Source organism: Chelonoidis abingdonii, chromosome 2 (assembly GCF_003597395.2).
Source record: "Chelonoidis abingdonii isolate Lonesome George chromosome 2, CheloAbing_2.0, whole genome shotgun sequence".
Classification (NCBI taxonomy): domain Eukaryota; kingdom Metazoa; phylum Chordata; order Testudines; family Testudinidae; genus Chelonoidis; species Chelonoidis abingdonii.
This window is the reverse complement of record NC_133770.1, coordinates 244911995-244929820: the sequence shown is the minus strand read 5'-3', so window position 1 is coordinate 244929820 and position 17826 is coordinate 244911995. Positions and strand designations below refer to the sequence as shown.

The window sequence follows — 17826 nt, the reverse complement described above, 5'->3', positions numbered from 1 at the left end:
TGATACCTGTATTCCAGTATGCGTCATTTTTACAATGCTTTCAGATCCTTCAGGATGAAAAGAAGTATATGGGAAAACTATTATTGTGACTTATTTCAGATGCAAAAAAAAAATGCAATATATTGGAAACATCACACATTTTAGTTGTAAGCACTCAAAGTATCAGCAATCTTGGACTTACCCAATTGACTGAATGCCATTTCTATAAGATTTGATGAAATAGTTTTTCCTTCCTTGCCTAGTGATATCAACCCAACCACCATCATTGTCTAGGATACCATAATGTATGGCAGCTCTACAAATGCTGGATTGCTAAAAAAATGGAGCAAGAAAATCATTTTCACGTCAGGTGAAACAATTATTTTCCATTGTATTTAAATGTGAAAAGGCAGTTCATCATTACAATTGTGCCCAATATCCAATATTTGCATTTGTTAAAGCTATTCAGTCTTATGCTTTGCAGTCCTCATGCCCATCAAGCAATTCCAAAAACCAGGAATCAGTCACATATAGTAGCAACTCCACCATTTTTTCCTGCCCACACCCTCTGGGGACTGGGAGGGTGAGTGGTGAGTCACTACATGAGGCTTTCACCACTTGGGGATTCCCCTACACAGAGGTAGCCAGTGAAACCACTTTCTGGCTGCTTGTGCCCTCAAAGTGAGGCAAAGTCATAGGAGCATGGTCCTGAATCCAGCCCTTTCCAAACTTGGCATAGGTAGTATTACTGGCTGGGGCTGAAGCCTCCACAGACATCCCTGCTGAGCTTAATGTAGTTAGGACAGCCATCACCCCACATGAAGAAAATGTTATTTTCCCATTATTCAGAATGAAAGCATATGTTTTCATAGTGTCTATTGTTTTCTCCCTTTTGTTTTAGTGCCCCATAATGATATGCAACAGGATAAAGCTGAAGGACCAGATATTTAAAACTAAGGATAAAATTTATATATCTAGACCCATATTCCTAAAAGCAGCCTATAAATATGCACCCACAAAATCCTACACAGCATTTGTACAGATTTATATTGGACTAAATGATCTGCACCCACAAATCCTGCTTATGTGGAAAATGTGAGATATTATATACCCCAAAATTACATGTTCAGAAGTGCAGGAACAAATCTAGACCAGGTTGAGGCTACCTTAACAATTTGCTGTAGGCTTTTTACTTTTCTGAGCATAGACTTCTTCAGAATGCATTCTTGCTGATAACACATTTTAGCTAATATTCCAAATTAAAAAGACAGAATTTCATTAATTATATCTATACTAAACTCAATTTAAATATATATATATATATATATATATGTTTACCATTTCATAATGAACACTTCCAATCACTTTGCCCTTACTATCCAAGCAGCCAGCAGGACATTCATACCTAGAAATTTAAAATACACATTGGTTTGAGATCCTATGATTGCAACAGGAAAAATATTTTAGATAACATACACACAACTGTTTAGAATAACCTCAGATAGGCAAACTGTAGAATGTATCATACCTATTGCAAGTTGTCCCTTTGCACTGGTCTCTTAGCTTTACTTCACAAGAAACAATCTGAGCTAAATAACAAGAAGCCAGTTTCATTAAAATGTTTTAGAATGCTTTTTGTACCACTTGATTCAAAATAGTTGGCATATAAAAAAAAATGCAAACTCCTTACACATTTGTTGTGTGCTTATTACTTCATTTCTCTCACTATCATCGCTCCTTGTAGAGCCTGCAGGTGAATGGATCCTGGATTGACTTTGTGATGTTCTATCCTGTGCTTTGGATTGCTGCCGTTCAATCTCGTTGGTTTCCTCCTCTGGTTCATGAGGGGAGTAATGCCTGTCTGAACCCTCTGTTTTAGTGAATGAATGAGACAAATAATTTCTCAGAACAGCTTTTAGTCTCTTTTTGTAAATGGCACTGACATAAATGTGGCAACTTTTGTGAATATTCATGCTTTTAATATCTTGTTTTCATGGAACGGTTTAAAAAGAGATAAATAAAATGAAAAATTTGATCCTTCCATTGACTCATAGGACTCATCGCTAGATGAATACCTGATGTTTGGTAACATACACCATATACCTTACTGGTGTCTTTACATGGATGTCTTGCTCACTTTGTAGCACTGACAGCACAGTTTTAAGTGTGAATGTGCTGGCAATATTTCTATTGCGGTAACTTCCCTCTGTCATGAGGGAATCCATAGCCAATAGTGGTATTTCTTCACATGATGCTACCTAACCAACCTTTTAAGTGCAGCTTGCTATAATTAAAGAAATTGGGCTTCTAAATCAATATCCACCTGAAATTAGGCCCTTTTCTAGGTAAGTTAATAAGGATCCTAATTTTCAGAGGTGTTCACATCTGAGCGCAAGTCCCTTATTTAGGTACCTGGATTTAGGCACTCAGCTCTGACCCAGATTAACAGCTGAAGAACTGCATTCAGTAATCTTACTTTTGAAAAGTATTAATGTAAGTAATTTTCAGTCACTTATATTAAAAAAAAGAAAAGAAATATAAGCCTCATAATATGCTTCATTCTAATCTTATAAAATGTAATTAATGCAATTTTGAAAAAATATAGAAGATAATAACGATGCAAGCTGGTATTTTACTGGAATGAATATGTTCTTTTTGCTGACAATGGTTTTTTCCCTTTATAGACTCCTCTTTGGTATTTTGCTGAGATAGCAGGAATTTCCAGTTAAACAAATTATTACATAGACTTTTCAGTGGCTCATCAGTAAGGCTACGACTTAATCACTGAGGTCATGGCAGTCACAGATTCTGTGACTTTCTGGACCTCCATGACGTCTAGGTCTTCAGAAGGAGGAGGCAAGACTGTGAGCCCCTGCCCTGTAACTGGGGCTGGCTGAAACCAGGACCCTGCAGCCCCAGCTGCACTGCTTCCTCTGGCCAGGGGCGGCTCCAGACCTCAGCACGCCACGCGCGTGCTTGGGGTGGCAAGCCGCAGGGGCGCTCTGCCGGTGCCACGAGGGCAGCAGGCAGGCTGCCTCCGGAGGTTTGCCTGCGGAGGGTCCGCTGGTCCCGCGGCTTCAGCGGACCCTCTGCAGGCAAACCACCGGAGGCAGTCTGTCGCAGTGCTTGGGGCAGCAAAATCCCTAGAGCCGCCCCTGCCTCTGGCGGGCTGCAGCTGGGGCAGGGGGCTGCAGCTGGGGCCATGCACCCCAGGTCCGTGCCGTCTCAGGCTTGGCGGGACTGCAGCCAGGGCTGTCCGCCCCAGCCCCGCTGCTTCCCAGGACCTGCAGCTGGGGGCCGTGCACTCCTCTTGCAGCTTCCCAGGGCCCTGTGCTAGAGACGGGGCTTGACAGGAACTGCACTAGGGGCTGTGGACCCCATCCCGCACCTGGGCCAGCTGTAGGGCAGGAGCTGTGTGCATGGCTGCACCCCCGCTGCAGCCACTGGAGTCAGGGCTGTGTCTCCTGCCCTGGTGGGGGGCTCAGCCTGTCAGTCATCCCCTCCCCACCCCATGGGACTCCATTCCTCCCTGCCTACTTAGCCCTGCCCCTGGTTATTTGTAGTAGATGTCCTGTTTTTATAGGGACAGTCCCGGTTTTGGAGACTTTTTCTTATATAGGCGCCTATTACCCCCCCGACCCCTCTCCTGTTTTTGCATAGTTGCAATCTTGTCACCCTAATTCATAGTAAAGTAATGACCTGTTCATGACTTTTACTAAAAATAACCATGAAAACAATCTTAGCCTTACTCATTAGTAAGTGATGTAAACAGCATTCAGCTGCATCCTACACCTTCAACCACCTCTGAAGTCAGTGGGAAGTCAGCACACTTAACTCTTCGTAAAAAGGTCCCAGACTGTCACAATATCAGACCTTTAAGAGTTGCCTAAGCAAAATTATACTATAGTATACTTCACTGTCGTAAAGCATAATAAAGAGAGTAAACAAAAATGTTACATTTATGGTAGCCAACCACAAAATCCAATTGCGGCTGCATTTGTTGAAATGGTACATACCCCTGTAGCAAAGATTTTCTCTGCAGCCTCCTCCAAAACTAGGTGGACATGCAGAACAAGGGTGGCCATGTTTGTAAGGAGCATGACCCCACCAGTTGCCCCTTAAAAATAAAAATGCTAATTAATAAAATATGCATAAATGCATTCATCGTTAATATTAACATCATTTCCATATGTGGTTAAACAAAATGAGGAAAAACCTGTTTCTATTTATGTTGACATTTGAACTGTGATGTTGTTATAATAAACCAGGTCCCCAAGAGGGGTGTTTGACTTACAAGAGTCTGGGTTCAGTCACTGAGAAACTCATGAAGGGGAAATTGAGGCAGTAGCATGGTCCAATGTTGGATCAGGTGGGACACTGTTATTAGTATGCCACCTAAGTAAATTCCTCCACCATAACCGAAGGGGACTCCTGCTGTCCTGGACTTCAGTCACCTGAAGGTACAATTTGACCCTAGGCATGGTAGGCTCTCTAAATGAGGAATCTATTGTTTATTTTGGTAATGTTATAAATCTGCTAAAATGATAATGGGGAGATAGCTTTATTGTGGTCTGACGTATCATTTTGTCTGGCAAATAAAGGTCTCTAACCCCAGAGGACTAAAAGAAAGGCCAGAAAACAAACAGCATGTTTTGCTTCATTCAGTTACAGCTTCATTAGAAACAAAGTATCTTTTTGTGGCTGTACAGAAATAGAAAATTTATCTTGATTTTCTGTGGGATTATCTCCTGGATTATGAAGTATTTTCCCCTTTCAGGATAAATTGTACAGGAAGTGTTAGCCTACTGCATATACTTACTTGGGAGAATAATTGCACACTAAATAGATTGCTTTTGGCCAGATCTGTCCCCAGATGTTCATATTATGACACAAGTTAATAGCACAACCTATCCTGCTACTTGTGGCCCATACCACCTAGATGACAGGAAACAAGAATACATATGAAAATTAAACGAGTGATTAACACAAAACAAACATATCTATGAAACACTGAACTATAAAAATCAAATCACAAAAAAACAGCAATGTTTCTGTCTCTCTCATACTCATACACACATACTTTTGGACAGGGCAAACACTCAAGCATGGAATTCAAATATTATTTATTCAATTTATTCAATACTAAGGGTCATGTGTATTGGTTGCTGCTGCTCAGATCTTTGGCTAGTATGAATCTGTGTTGTTCCAATGACATTAATGAAATGCTGATTTTCATCAGCTGATGATATGGCCATTCAGTTATATCCCTTGTTATAAAGAACAATTTTATGCTGATGCATAAAGGTTTCACAAAATAAAGCTAAACTGTGAGAAGTTGGGCTCTTACATATCACAGTTATGAACACAATCTAAGAACACAGAAGAAATTCATAATTAGGTAGGTAGACAAACGATAGCCAATAATCGCTAACAATTAACAAGCAAGCAATTAACACAAGTAATTAAACTATTAACAAAAAGCTTCATTCACTGAAAATACTTATGTCTACAACAGACCACAAATTTTAAACAATTAGGAAATTTGTGTCATTGCAGTTGAAAGGAAAGTTGTATTTCCTTCATTCAGCTGTTGAAACAACTCTCATTACATAATTTTTAAAAGATTCTGAAAGACTAAGGCTGGGATTTTCAAAAGTGCTGAAGGGAGTTAGGTGCAATGCAAATCTCATTCCCTTAGACTCTTGTACCATCCCAGCCTAAAGGCTCAGATCAATTCCGTGCAGAACCACCAGCACATTAAATGTATGTCAACACTGCACCTTCCTTTCACTGGAGTATAGAGTACATACACTACATGCCCCTCCCCCCACCCCCAGACAGGTATAAATAGCAGTGTAGACAGTGAGGCATTGCTGAAGTGACTAAAGACATGCCTGAATGCTGTGGGTGTATAACTTACATGGCTCTCTACATGCTGAAGTGGTGCCTCTCCCATCCACATTGCTATTTTTAGCAGGATGATGTCCTGCTGCCACCCTGCTGTGGAAATCTTTCCCCACCACCGGGAAAGATCCTGGCAATTGGGGAAGACCCCAGCTGCTCCCTGGAGCCTTTCTCCATTGCAGAAAAGTGCCAGAGCCTTTTCCCGCTGCAGAGAAAGACTTCAGCAGCAGGGAAAGGCTCTGGAGGCTCCCCACTGCCAGGATAGGCTCTTATCCTGGTGCATTAAAATGCTTCGGCAGCAGGGAGCTGCCAGAATCATTCCTCTCTGCCTCCCCCACCTGAGCCTCTTTCTGGCATGTGTAGCTACATACTAGGGTGGACACAGCCTGCTTTTCATTGTCGTGTGAAGCTACACACATACTCTACACACTGCCATCAGTGGTGCACTGTGTAGATACAGCGTAAGAATACCCATGTGGTGGGGATCCTGCCTGTAATGGAGAAGGATAATCTATGGATGTTTCTAAAAGAACTTTAGTAGAAAACATGTCTTAATATTAGGTAAAATGGACTCATGCAAATTACTACTAGCAAGAAAATTTGTACAGAAAACTTACTGTCAATTTTCTTGCTAGTAGTAATTTGCATAAGTTTCTTAACTGAAGTTTTGCCCATCAGATTTTGGTAGAAGTTAGAAATACTTTTTTGTTTTCATTGCCAAATGACAGAGAAATTCCTAGGTCAGGACTTAGAACAAGGGTGGGCAAACTACGGCTCGCGGGACTATCCTGCCCGGCCCCCGAGCTCCTGGCCCGGGAGGCTCGCCCCCGGCCCCTCTCCTGCTGTCCCCTCATAGCTTCAGGTCACTTGCTCCGCTGCTGGCACAATGCTCTGGGCAGCAGTGCTGTGAGCTCCTAGAGCAGTGCAGCTGCAGAGCCGGGCCTGTCCTGGTCTCTGTGCTGCGTGGTGGTGGCGGTGACGTGGCCTGGCTCCAACTGGCCACGCTGCCAGCCACCAGTGCTCCAGGCAGTGCGGAAAGGGGGCAGGGAGCAGGGGGGGTTGGACACAAGGCAGGGGAGTTCGGGGTGGTGGTCAGGGGGTGGGGGTGTGGATAGCTGATGGGGCAGTCAGTGGGGAACAGGGGGTTGGATGAGGGGGCAGTCAGGGGCAGGGGTTCCAGAGGCAGTAAGGGGACAGGGAGAAGGGGTGGTTGGATGGGGCAGGGATCCCAGGAAGGTTGTCAAAAATGAGAGGAGGGGTTGGATGGGGTGGCGGAGGTCCGGGAGCAGTCAGGGTATGGGGGGGTTGGATGGGGCAGGAGTCCCGGGGGGGCAGATAGGAGGTGGAGGCCAGGCCACAATACCTTCCCCTAACCGGCCCTCCATACAATTTACGAAACCCAATGCAGCCCTCAGGCCAAAAAGTTTTCTTGCCCCTGACTTAGAAGCATACAATACACAGCATTGGGGAAACATTCAGGCAAAAGAGACTTTGCAAACTGAAAAACGTGTTCTAGATAGGAGGAGTTATTTGGGACAGTGTACTGACTAAGTATAATTTTAACAATTTTTTGTTATCCTGTTTGGCTATTTCTGTACAATCTGGTACTTTTCAAATCTTTTTATTTAACCACTATGCTTAGGCTTCAAGTTAAATACTTTTACTGATACATGGCTGCAGTGGTTTGTGCCTTAAGTTCTCTGTCAATGCCAAGGCAATATGGCAGGGAACTTCTTAGAAAGAGTTCACCCCACCCTCCCCACATGATAGTCAAGGTGCTGACAGGGCCCATACAGAGAACAGAAGATCCTATGCCACTTCAGAAGGTTACTGCTATAGTAGCAATATAAGTCCATTGCTATAAGACTTTATTATTACATAAAAGGTGGTTTATTTCCTATATGATGTTTGTTTCTGATTAGTCATAGGTCAAATCTCTTCTTTCTTTTCTGCACTATAAATCTCTACTACATATCTGCATGTGAAACTTCCCTTGCTGTCAACTACCTAAGTGCAGAATCTGCAATCTGCAAAGTGGACTTGTGAAGAAGATTTTGCAAGTAGTGGATGAAATTCACACAACTGCACCCCCATTATCCTTGAGAACTGGGCTTTGCAGAGAATCCCTGGATAGGTTGAGAAGGTGGAATTCTCACTCTACCACTGGTACATCCCCAAGCTGCAGGAAGTCAATAGATATGCAGCACAACCTCACTCCATACCACCTATTGTGTTGATTTACAGCCAGTGATGAATTCAGTAGACCCAAACATCCTTCAGTGGAACATATTTGGCTAACCTTAAACTTAACAATAAGTTAAATTCTAAGGTCCTTACCCAATGTGAATGGATAAGAGTAGAAACTGAGTGAAATGTTAGTAAGCACTATAGACTTTTGCTCCCAAGAATCATAGGAACATGATGCTTCCACATTTTCTTTCAGGTATTTCCCTAATGCTGTCCTCCTGAGGCACCATGGGATTACAACTGTGAAAAACAGGAGTAACTTTGTTGTAAACCAAACACACACACACCTGTGTATAATGAGTGCAAACAGGACCAGAACATCTGTAAGGACAATAGGGATTGCATTCCTGAGGATAAGGGTAGGTGAAGTCTCTCACTTCATCATACCATGCTTGGATATGAAATGTTGGAGGCCTGTATCTATAAAAAAATGACAATGTTTAATAAAATTATAACCACTGTAGAACAATCCTGAAAAAAAAGTATCTTTCATCACTCTAATTTTAAATAAGAAATAGATTTCCTTATGATTCAAAATTGTTTGAGATAAAATGGTATTTTAAACTACCTTCCCCAATGTGCCCCCAAATTCTGGCCAATTGACGGAAGAAGGCTTGCAGGTCCATGATCCCACAGACAAGTTTCAGCCCAGGATTCTGCAGATCTCTCCAGCTCTACATCCCACACCTACAGTTCAAGAGGGAAAAAAAAGATAGGCACGACCTGAGATATTGGCTATTTCATGTATTTGAAAAGAATCTCACCAAAACTATATATATTTTTTTAAGTTTCTTGTTTTTTAATTAAAAAGGCAGCTTTAAATAGCTTATCCCCCATTTGGGTTATGTAAGAAAAAACTTCTTTATAAAACCATGATGTAATAGAAATATTTTCACAATATTAAAAAATGTTTTTCCCCCCATTTACATTTCAGCAGTGTTGTCCAGTGCAGGAAAAAGAAACTATGAAAGTGACAAGCTCAGTTCAACTTTCCTAGGCTGAATTATATTTTCTGTTTTGTGAGATTTCTTGTATAGTAGAAGGCACAATTCTTAGCCAAAAGGGTATTATCCAACACACTTTCAGCATGAAGGGTTCTCCCCCACAATCCAATAGTTTATCTGAAATGAAAGGTTTTTCTCCTTCTTTTTCACAATCAGCTTTCATAGAAATAATATAAAATGCAAACATCTGCTTGAGGAACAGTGCAAGCTTCCAGAATATAAACAAAATGACTGTCTTGGTTGTATGGTTAGGCGGTAAAATAGGTTATGTTCAGCACGTGAAGCAATTCACTATGCCACCAAGTGAAAAATATTTCTGTCCATTCCAAAGAGTTTTAGAAAAGTAAAATAAACTGATGTATGAATTATGGTCTGTTTATCACAATGTCCTTTAGAAACAATTGTTGGAGTAAGCTTATTGCTGAGAGGTAAACAGAAACTTGGAAGTTTCCCTCTCCTTCCAACCATATGTGAAAACCCACCTTTTTTCTGATGCACATCACCAGTAGAGACCACATCTTACTATGTCTGTACTGTCTGTACTGCACTAACTATGCAATATTAATTTTAGAAGAGGCTTTTGTCAAAGTCGAGCAGGTATCTCTTTTTTTAGTTCAAGCATCCTATTAATGCTGCCTGACTTCTTCTACCTCTTAACTGGTAGTGATAGAAACAAATATTTGAAAAGTTATCTTGGATTCACTGAAGCTGAAATTACTCAGGTCGGCAAACTGGAATATTTCTAGGAAGTAAATAGGTTTGTTGATTGAAAACAAAGTTATTCCTTTGTATGTTCAGTCTAGCAGTTTCTTAAAAATGAGTTTGTGTCATCAAAAAAAAAAAAATTGTTCAGTGCTTCCTAACCCCACTTCCCATGCAAAAGCTGAAGTTGCTATCTAAAATCTATAGCAGAGCTAAAAATTGAAAACTCTAAGCTAGAGCTGAAGAATATAGAAGAGTCTGTTACTACAGTTACAGCCAGATCTGCAACATCATAGGAAAATATGACATGTCCCATGAAATTCAGCCAAATTTCTTGAGTCATATTATATCTTCAGTCAATGTTTCATTGTCATCATATCTTCCTATGATGTTGCAGATCTGGTTGTTTGCAACCTTAGTAACCAGACACTTATTGTAAGTTCAGTGTGCCTTTGGTTATGCAAACATTTTACCAAGAAGTTTAGAGACTTTAACTTTTATCTCCCCTTTCCAGTCTCTGAGTACTGTCTCTCAGAGACTTCTTTCAAGAAGTCTAACACAGTGGCTTCTACCTTGTCTTTAACCATCATCACCATCGGGAATCTTTCAAAGTTGAGTATGATTGTCTTTTATGCATTGTCAATTTCAAATTATCAGTGGGTCTGCTGATGACTGACAAGGCCCATTCTGGAGCCGCAGATGCTGCCACATTGCAGACATGTGTTTCGGAGCAGGGAGGGTGAACGTGGGGCATTGGTTTGGGCCAGAGCATGTTCTGTCACTTCCATTCTTCTGGTACATGTAATCACATCTGATTCTCAAAGAACTGAGTTTCTCCATTATTATCGATCCTGGATTATACGTTCCCACGAGTTGATATCAATGTGGCATTTCCTCATATTAGCCTTGAGAATGTCCCTGTAGCATTTTTTCTGCTCCTCTGGCACATTTGCCTTGGCTGAGGTGAGAGTAAAAGACTACAGAGAATTAGCTCTTTTAATCATGCCATATAAATCAATAGAAGTACAGTTTATGTAGCATTCTGAGATGGAGCATGACTTGGTAATGCTGCATCTTAAAAGTCAGTACACTGTGCTTTTGCTATGTGCATTGTGACAATGCTACTCCATTCAAGTCTGCTCAGATTTTGCTATATTTAGATTTAGTTCAGTGAACGTGAACATGGCTGGTTCAAGCTGTTTCATATATTTTCTGAACTCTGTGCCCAGTCCAAATTTAAATCGAAACTGCACTCTAAACAATTACCCATATGGATGGTCTTATTAAGTAGATTTTAGGGACGTGCCTTACATTAATACAAAAACAAAGTGTAATCTTCTTTCCTGCAAATCTCTAGAATATTCTCTCTCCAAGGCAAACTAAGCTTAATTTTACTCTTTAAAGAACCACTCAAACTATATTAATATTCTATTCTGAAGACCTCATTACGTCTTCTTCCTTAAAAGCAGTTAGTCACTCAGAAAAGAATTTTACCATCTTCCTTTTCAGATGTTTCAAATACTTTATACAGTTAATCCAAAAATCAAATTCTGATTTACTGTTAGATCTAATCTAGTTAGTCTGTCTGTGTCTGCTGGCGAGCAAGACCTAAAGCTGATGCTTAAGTGACTTTTAATACATTTTCTGCAGAGAATGATGAAATGTATCCATCCAGAGAGCTGCAAGAACTGTCTCTGATGAAAACATTTTATTAATTGTCACTGCTGATGACAGATGAACAACTGTACTCCCGGGCACTGCTGAGATTGGATAATCTTCAAAAAGTTTCTGAAATGTTTCCATTTTTCAAAATGCTTTCTGGCCAGAAGGTATAGTGCAGTCAGTGTTCTCATCTCTTCTTTGTCCACATTAAAAAATATCCTCTCTATTACACCAAAAATAGGAATGTACAATTCTTCCTGCTCTTAGGCTACATCTTCAGCTGCAGTTGAGAAACACTCTGTATGGCTGAGTAGAGCTGGTGCAAAAAAGGCCTGTGCAGACTCTGAATCTTAGAACAGCTCTCTCCTGCTCCAGGCTCCTGGATTCAGTTGCTCTAACTTGCACCAGCTGCCAATGGACTTAAGGAAACATTCAAGTAGCAGCGGATTACTGAGGTTCAGGGATGCCTTAGGCGTGCCCCCCAGCCACAGCCCATACTGCAGCAGCAGAAGAGTAGTGGTTTATGAGCCATTGTAGGAGTCTGTTTCAACTGAAGATCCGTCTATGCATGTGAGATCCTTTAGGGCCTGGGTCTACAGGGTTAGGGCTGATCTGCTGTGGCAGAGCAGCTGAGAACAGCCAGAGTATGTCATAGGATTTGGGGCCTCAAAGTTTCATAATGGGACACATTCTGAGGACTATTGATACATAACTACTCAAGGTTTTAATGTTGCAGAGGTTAAAGCTGTGGCCTTGGGGTAATCCCTAAATTATGTTTTTTATATTAGCAGATGGTGCCTCCAACTGGAAATCTCCAGGAAAACAAAAACTGCACAATATAAGGGGAACACCACAATTCTGTAGTCAGATTGGGACTCTGAAGTTATCAAATGGTATATGCCACAAAGTGGCACATTTATTAGATATAGGCAGAGAGGATGGGGAACTTAGATTGAGAGGTTAAAAAAATATTCAGCAAATAAAACAGATAAACAAGAAGTCACTTAGAACAATATAGAGCCAATGTTACTGAGTTTAACATACTCCATCCACAATGGAGAAAACTCAAAGAATCACTCCACTTTGGTGCCCAGTGTCTCTGCTGCTTAGGTTGCTTTGTTGGAGTGTCTACAACTCAGGTGGGATTTTTACACAGGGTTTCTCCTTCAAGGGTGTGGCAGCACTAGCAGTAAAGGTGAGCAAGGCACAGTTGTATAAGGGCTGTGACAGGATGGCTTCTCTCTTGGGTTTCCCTTTGCATCTCCCAGTCTGGAGAATTTCCATCTCTTTAAGATGGATGCCAGGAAATGATATCATCACCCCTCTTTGGCCCTTCCTTCTCTACCTACAAAAAAGGACTGTCACACAAGAGAAGCTCAAAGAGTCTTCAGTCCCTGATACAGTACATACTAGCAGCTGAGGAGAGGTGGCAACCAGAGTTGAGCTGGTCAAAAATTGTTGGTTAATACTTTTTTTTGACAAAAATATGGATGTTCATCTAAAATTTAATGGAAAGCATCTTCTCTCAAAGAGATACAATTTTGCATAATAACAAATGCTAGAAAACTGAAATAAGTTGTTTTTAGCAGTTTTTAGCTAAAAATGTTCAACTTTGAGTTCTTTTGATAAAAAGTAAAAATCTTCTACAGGAAAAAAAAATCCAACCAGCTCTAAGTGAGAGGAAACACAAGTTCCATTTAATTTTTTATTCTTTATTCTTTTCTCAAGCAAGTTAATTGGAGTCAGGACATCAGCATTTGGCACAATAAAATAAACCCCTTTAATCCAATTATCAAATAATGCTTTATAATAGCTCTGATAACTTCTGTTACTTGTAAAACTTTGTAGAAAGAATTTGATGCCTAAAGTTCAGGCAGTTTCATTACAATGCATTTGCAATACATTTGAGTTTCTTAATAGCTCATAGCAACTATCTCAAAAATCAGATCATCCGTATCAACATTGAGAAGACCTATGAAAAATGTGTAATGAAAATTCCAGAAATTACTACACCCATTTAGTTTTGAATACGTTTTATAAAAAGAATAGGGTATAAAACAAACCTTTGTTAATCAACTGCTTAACTGATTACCTGTGCCACCTTTCTTAAGGTTCTTTTAATTTCAATTGCATAACTAAAGAAAAAGGACGCAATAGTTTCAACTAATTTTACAGACTTTATTAAATATTTGTAACAATAGCAACTAATAATATAGGATATAAAAAGGAAAAATGGTATTTGACTATGCTTTGGCTAACACTAACCAGAAAATTGGTTGATATAACCATTCAGGTTTCAGATCAAATTACACAATCACAATAGAAAATAACATATACTCAATTACTATCTTGGGTAGGTGACTTTGTTCAGATTTTGATTAAGAGTCACTCAGAATAGGACCTCACTTGTGCCAACTGATGATCAGCTCCAGAGTTGCTGACACAAAGGAAAAACAATCCAAAGCTAGATCACAACACATTTTGATCAATTACTTACATGCCAATTCACCAAGTTATTCTTCCCAATCTATAGTAATCAACCCTTTTAACCTATTTCCTAAGGAGTAAGATTAGCCCCAAGATCTGATTAAAATTCCTAACTATCTCAAATAAACTCCGACATTTATAACAGACTACATAGAATGAGTTCAAGACAAGAAGCTTGCTCATTTGGTCTCATTTTATGTCTGTGTACACCTAGAACTTGAAAGGCAGTACAAAACCATAACCAATGGTAGACAAAATGTACAGTTTTACAATCTTACTTAACAGTAACTTGTTCAGTTTTAAAGCTAGTTTACAACCATCTTAATTAGAACCTCTTCCAGTATCTTTACAGCACATGCAAAAGCATGTTTACTTCCTTACTAATGAGGTACTCCATTTCAGGAAGTGGTCAACTAACTAATTTGGATCACCACCCAAGAGAAAGTCTATGTGACTTATCATCAGATCTTTACTCAGCTGCCAACCTTAAGCTCAGTTATTGTTCACGGCAGGCGTCGACAATGAAACCAGGTTCAAAGAAGGATGGATACGACTATCATAATCTTTTAGTGATGTGGCAGGATGCAAAATGAATTGTTGGAAAATATAAAGAGAGACAGTTAAAGGTGCTTATCCAAGACAGGCACTTGATTTCATTAGAAGGACTCCACCATTGACTAGCCCATGACCTCAGTCTTCTGTCTTAACAGGTGTCTTCTGCTTTCAGGAAGCAATGTGGTAAAGGAGACAAGTCACTTTATCCTATTTCTTGGTTCTTACCCAACTTGGTTTCTCTTCTTGAAAGTGCTGGCATGGACCAATCAGATAGTGTCCAATACTTCTGGCTAACATTTGAAATGTCCAGCGAAAATGAAAGTCATCCTCTCTCACCATCCAATTACAAAACGGGACATCAGCTTTTGAGTTCTTGAAACTGCGACTGGAATTTTCCAGTCTCTCTGAGTAACACCTTGTCACACCAGCTTGTGTAAGATAATCAGTTAGGCTTTAACTGTTGGTACAATCATCTTGGGACATACCCTGAACAGCACCTGGCATGCTTGGGTCAGCAATTTACCTGCACAAGTTGCTTTCCGTGGGCCTCTTTGTGGAGCATACCTCAGCGAATTTTGCAGTTATTCTTGCTGAACTTGCAGTTTCTCCATCAACACTATGCTAGCTGATGAACTGTCCAGTTTAACATTCATATAATGTATACAATTTTCTCCATATTCTTTGATACTCTTTAAACTTTTTTTTTAACAGTCCATCACACAATGCAAAGTCACTTCAAGAACTGTTGTTCTCCAGCAAGCCAGAACAGCTGGATAAATCTTCCACCTATGGTCTCCTTGTTTTAATATCAGTGGTAGAACCTTAGTATGAACGGATGAGCTGAGTCCATATATTATTAATAAAACAATTAAATTTCTGATTATTATACTCTGTGGTCAAGTGTCCTTATACACACATTATTTGGTTTCAGTTCTTTTATTTACTGCCTCTTTCAGCACAAGTGTATTTCACTAACTTAATAGCAAAAACATGCTTGATTGCAAACATTAGCCTTACTTCTTCACTTTATCACTTAAACTAAAAAGCACAATATAAATGCAATCTCTTTCTTTCTTCACCGGTTTGCCTGTAAGGTCATTAACATTTACAATATTTTGTCCAAAGTTGCATCACTTATAGTTGATTTCCCTTTTATACACACTTTAATTATAAAATTAAATTCTATCAAGTGACCCATTGTACTGCTGTATCTGGCACATCATATAATATCAATGTTTAATATTAATTTAACATGATTTTAATTCATTCATTGACACGATAAAAGAGGAAATGAGCTGTCCTGATGAAAAGTCATGACTAAAATGTATATTAAAATAATAGGCAATTGTTTGGCAGATAATCATTTTTGAAGTGAAACCTGGTCATAAAGAAAATGTAAGTGGCACTGAGCTGTGGAAATATCTGGAGCCAACCAGAAAGCAGAGAGACTATGCATATAGACTTTGCTTCTGCAGCAAATAATGCCAAATTCCTTATCGTCTTCCTCTCCAAACACACAAACCACTCATGAAGTTACTCCAGAGCATTCAGGAGTTCAAGTAATTCTCCTCTGTGATTTTTATGGAAGAAGGCCTCAGCCACCTGCTTCCATAGTGCTCCCATTTAAAATAAGTATTATAATATAATACTTGGTAAGTGGTCTGTGGGGATTGAACCTAAGTACCAAAAGCATCTCTGACTCTACCATCTGAGTTGAAAACTGACACTTTTATCCTCTGTGTGGACTAACCAGTAGAAGAGAACAGTGCACTTAGCTACCATAGCACATTGACAGAAAAGTATGGTGATTTTCTTGTCTATCAGATGGTTTCATTCGGTTAATGGATTATTTTGCAAAGGAGAGAGGGGGGAATTGTGGAGAAATGGGTGGGCAATACATTAAGACCATGGTCGCTTCCTAGCTGAAACTGTGTTCTTGACATCAGGCAGAGCTATCTATCTACAGTGCACTGAAAAATTACCTCTACTTCTCCATCAAAACAAAAAGGATTAATAGGAAGGTGTTTTTTATTTAATTTATTGTTGCTCTGGGCACTTTACACCAATTTCACATAAAATTATATTTTACATGGACATATTATTACACATTCAGTGAAGTTAATAAAATTATCCAGAAAACATAAAAGAACGAAGCTTCTTAATAACAGTATCTATTGTCAATCTTTCTCTCATTATTCCACCACCTCCCTATATAACAGAAATAAGAGTTACAAGCAGGAAAACTTAATCCAAATTAACTAAATGTGTGAATGTGAAGTAGATTAGGTCCCTGTGAAGAGATGTTACTGAGAATTAAAGTGGTCTAAATTTGGTTTAGCTTAATTCACTCTGGAATGGAATTAAATTAAACTAAACTGAATTAAGGCCGCTTGACTTCTGAATGAGGGTTTCCACACAAGGCTTTAATGCAGTTTAACTAATACACTTCAAATTCACACCTTTAGTTAACTCAGATTGATTTTTCTTGGGTGTCCCCTAGTAGACAAAGCTTCAGATATTTTTTTTTCCTCTGGTTCATGTCAGAACTCATATGGTATACAGGAAGAAGACAAACATTATACTGACTCAGGCCAGGTCTACACTAGGAATAACATCGATGCAGCTATGTCTCTCAGGGATGTGAAAAATCCACATGCTGAAAAGACCACACAGAACCTTGTTCTTACACCTGTCTGGATAAGGCTCTTTTTAAGTGGATAAATATATATATTGGTTTGGGGGTTAATCTAAAAAACATAGCCTGCAAAGATGCTGGTGGCTATTGATGCAAAGTCTACTTTAGTAGTAGGTCTGCAAAGAGAATACAAAGCTCAGAAATGTATATGACTGCAATGCATGAGAGCTCATCCTCAGAGTGGCATGCTTCTATGGAAATCAATTGTGTGAAGCAACTTCTCTATTCAAAATTAACATATTAGGAATATCAATTTAATCAGACTCTTGAGCTGGACTTTCAAAGCTTGTTAATAGTGAATGGATAGCTTGCCAAATTTTGCTTTTGTCTTTGACTAACATGAACCCAAATCCAGGTTCTGTTGAAGTCTATGGGAATTTTGCCATTGATTTCAATAGCATCAGGTGGATAAAAGGAGCACCTTTTCATTACTACTATTCAGAACCCAAGACAATGAATTTTAAAACCGACTGATGTAACTGACAGGACAGATGTTAAAAGAGGATTGGACTTTAAAAATTAATTTCCAGAAGTTGGGACAGAATCATTCAGCATTCCCAGTCAATCAGTTACCTGCTGGTCTAAAGTCTA

At 39.6% G+C, this 17826-nt stretch overlaps 1 protein-coding gene across 2 annotated transcripts in view; it reads right to left on the bottom strand.

The window, feature by feature from the left end:
- CRISPLD1 (cysteine rich secretory protein LCCL domain containing 1) overlaps window positions 1–17826 on the bottom strand; it is a 57897-nt gene that overhangs the window by 20722 nt on the left and 19349 nt on the right. For both annotated transcript variants that reach the window (XM_032784779.2, XM_032784780.2), the window contains exons 3-10: window positions 8699–8817; window positions 8418–8550; window positions 4799–4914; window positions 3996–4096; window positions 1670–1849; window positions 1508–1568; window positions 1318–1384; window positions 182–312 (exon numbers count right to left, since the gene is read on the bottom strand). In XM_032784779.2, the coding sequence (XP_032640670.1) occupies window positions 182–312; window positions 1318–1384; window positions 1508–1568; window positions 1670–1849; window positions 3996–4096; window positions 4799–4914; window positions 8418–8550; window positions 8699–8817 (908 nt within the window). The remainder of the gene's footprint in view (window positions 1–181; window positions 313–1317; window positions 1385–1507; window positions 1569–1669; window positions 1850–3995; window positions 4097–4798; window positions 4915–8417; window positions 8551–8698; window positions 8818–17826) is intronic.